The following is a 2562-nucleotide window of genomic DNA, read 5'->3' as shown; positions in this document are numbered from 1 at the left end:
TTAACTAAACAAGTGTTGAAGATCGAATTAAGGTTGCATACCATTGACAAGGCAGGATAGAGTCTGATGGTTTCTGTTAGAGCTGCATGAAGATATTGCATCTTGTCAAGGGCTTCCTCGGTCACACGCGTTGCAAACTCCGCAACATCTGTGATCTCTAATTCTTTCATGCTCATGTTGGTTGCTTCTTTAATTTCTTTTGCCACCTTATCTTGAATTTGAGGATGTTTGCAGAGCATGTAAATGAACCAATACAAACTAGTTGCTATAGGATCTTTACCAGCAAGAACAAACGTTACAACTATATCTCGTACGTACTTTTGATCTATATCCTTGATCTGCAAAAACCTCGAAAGAAGGTCTTGTTTCTTCAACTGGACATTCCACAAAAAAGAAAGATTTAATTAGTCTTACATGTGTTCTTGGTTTGAATGAAAAAAGTGTGAACCATATATATGTCTATCGGGAAAATTTTCATTTAGAAATAAAAAATACATCAAGAATTAAATATTGGTTTCAAGGATTTCAAAACATCTGAGGCTCTTAATACGTCTATGTCTTTTATTCAAAAAGAGTATATAAGCTTACCAAAGTATCATCGTTTCCCTCTCTCATTTTTTCAATCTTGGTCTGAATCAACTTATAAATGATGTCATCAATCACTTTGATATTTTTCTTTAACTCTGCTTCGGGCCCAATATTGAAAAACTTCTGGATCTTCCATGATAAGTCAAAAAATCTTCGAAGTACCAATTCATTTGCATCATCAAATGCACGACAGAATCTAGCTCCTTTTTCATTTGAGCCACTAATGTTGTCAAAATCGATTCCAAAAGCAACTTTAAATATTGAATCAGTTGTTGATTTCATGAACAAGTCCTGTATTTATGCACATTGGGAGTGTGATGATTAGCTCTAATGACAATAATCAACAGGGTATTACAAGAAAATGTCAGTGAGAAAATTAATTAAAGATTGAGAAACCTACAGTTATATCGACTGTTTGGTTGCTACTTGCTGCTTTTGACAAAATGTTGCCGACTTTTATAGTGTTTTCGGTGAAGACTACACCGCTAAAATCTCTCAACACTTTCTTAGAGAATTCGTGGCTCGATACCTTCCTCTGTTCTCTCCACTCGTCCCCATCAACTGTGAATATTCCATCGCCAAGTAGATCCTTTAGGGTGTGGTTCATAAACGATCCCTACAGTATTTTTTGCACCAAAGTAACTTGTAAGAAGAATTTAATAGGAGTAACTGTTATAACAATCTCTCAAAAAGTGAAACCTTAATAAAATACTTTACATGGAGTGAATGATATATTTAACTGTTGGTTAGAAATGATTCCCATTTGTGTACTGTTAAAACCAAAATTGGTTACACCTAAATCATGACACATTTAGGGCACATACCTTGCCATAATTGTCGAAGTTTGTCCTGAGGATGTACTCCACATTTGCCGGATCAGTTGTATAAATCTCACTATTATGAGGGCTATATATTCTATAAGTTTTGTATTTTCTAGCCAGATCAGTACAATAATGATGCAACCTGCGAAAGTGGATAAACTGATGGAACTTAGTCCCACCAACTGGATGATACTTCTTGGTGGTCTTCCCCTTTTTTTGTGGCTTATTGTAGATGTAGACCGAAAGAAGAAGAAATAGAGCTGTGATTATTAGAATGAAGATTGGATTTGAGAGAGAAATAATGGAAGTTGCCATTATCTTAGAATGAAAGGGAATGTATTTTTTGTAACAATTTTGGAATGACTAATATAGGGTCACTACCGCCCCCCTCCATTACCCTTTTAGTTTATTATTATTATTATTTTAATTTATTATAGTATAAATTATTATTATCGTTACTTTTCTTATTTAATAATTATTATTATTATAACCAAATCAAATCAAGCAAATCCATTACATCTCGTTTAAATTTCAAGTCTGGAGATGAAATGTATGTAGATCTTTTACCTAAAAAATAGAACGTCTATTTTATTAAAAACCAGCGATTTAAGCAACATTTATGCAAAAAGTTAAAGAAAAAGAAAAGGTAGAAGGAAATAAAAACCAAGATTAATAAATAGACAACAACAAGAAAACAAAAAGTAACAATTTTAATAGGCACAATGAAACATAAAACCAAAGGAAACACACACATCCTTTAATCTATCACGAGACTTTGTTACTTTATCGGCTAGCTGCCTAACGCTTCTATTGTACCACCCTCTACCTCTCTAAGTCCCTTATTCTTTTTGTTATCCTTGGTTCTTATTTACCCTTTTCATTTTTACCGACACTTTTACGTAGATCACGGGCTGTCAAAAAACTAGACGATCTAATCCAAACAAGTTATAGGTTTATACAGTTAAGTAGTACTCACTACCCTAGACCCTAGTCATGTATCTCCAAGAATTCCTATCAAATGTCATATTCTCAAAAATGTCCAAGGTTAATATGTTCGTCATCAACTACTCATTCGACATCCTTCTCGACCTACCATTCCTTGCTCCCTAAATTGTCACACCGTGACTTTCTTTCATGAGCCTTACTTGTCCCT

The 2562-nt window shown here is 34.0% G+C and overlaps 1 protein-coding gene across 1 annotated transcript in view; it reads right to left on the bottom strand.

Moving 5' to 3' along the window:
- LOC112506238 (cytochrome P450 704C1-like) overlaps positions 1–1739 on the bottom strand; it is a 13301-nt gene extending 11562 nt beyond the window's left edge. Inside the window, exons 1-4 of the mRNA XM_025110255.1 lie at positions 1413–1739; positions 989–1204; positions 589–879; positions 42–374 (exon numbers count right to left, since the gene is read on the bottom strand). Coding sequence (XP_024966023.1) covers positions 42–374; positions 589–879; positions 989–1204; positions 1413–1724 — 1152 coding nt within the window. The 5' untranslated portion in view covers positions 1725–1739. The remainder of the gene's footprint in view (positions 1–41; positions 375–588; positions 880–988; positions 1205–1412) is intronic.
- Positions 1740–2562: the final 823 nt, after the last annotated feature.

This window comes from Cynara cardunculus (genome assembly GCF_001531365.2).
Source record: "Cynara cardunculus var. scolymus isolate 2C chromosome LG 2, CcrdV1, whole genome shotgun sequence".
NCBI lineage: Eukaryota > Viridiplantae > Streptophyta > Magnoliopsida > Asterales > Asteraceae > Cynara > Cynara cardunculus.
Note: the sequence above shows the minus strand (reverse complement) of the source record. Positions and strands in the feature narration are given on the sequence as shown.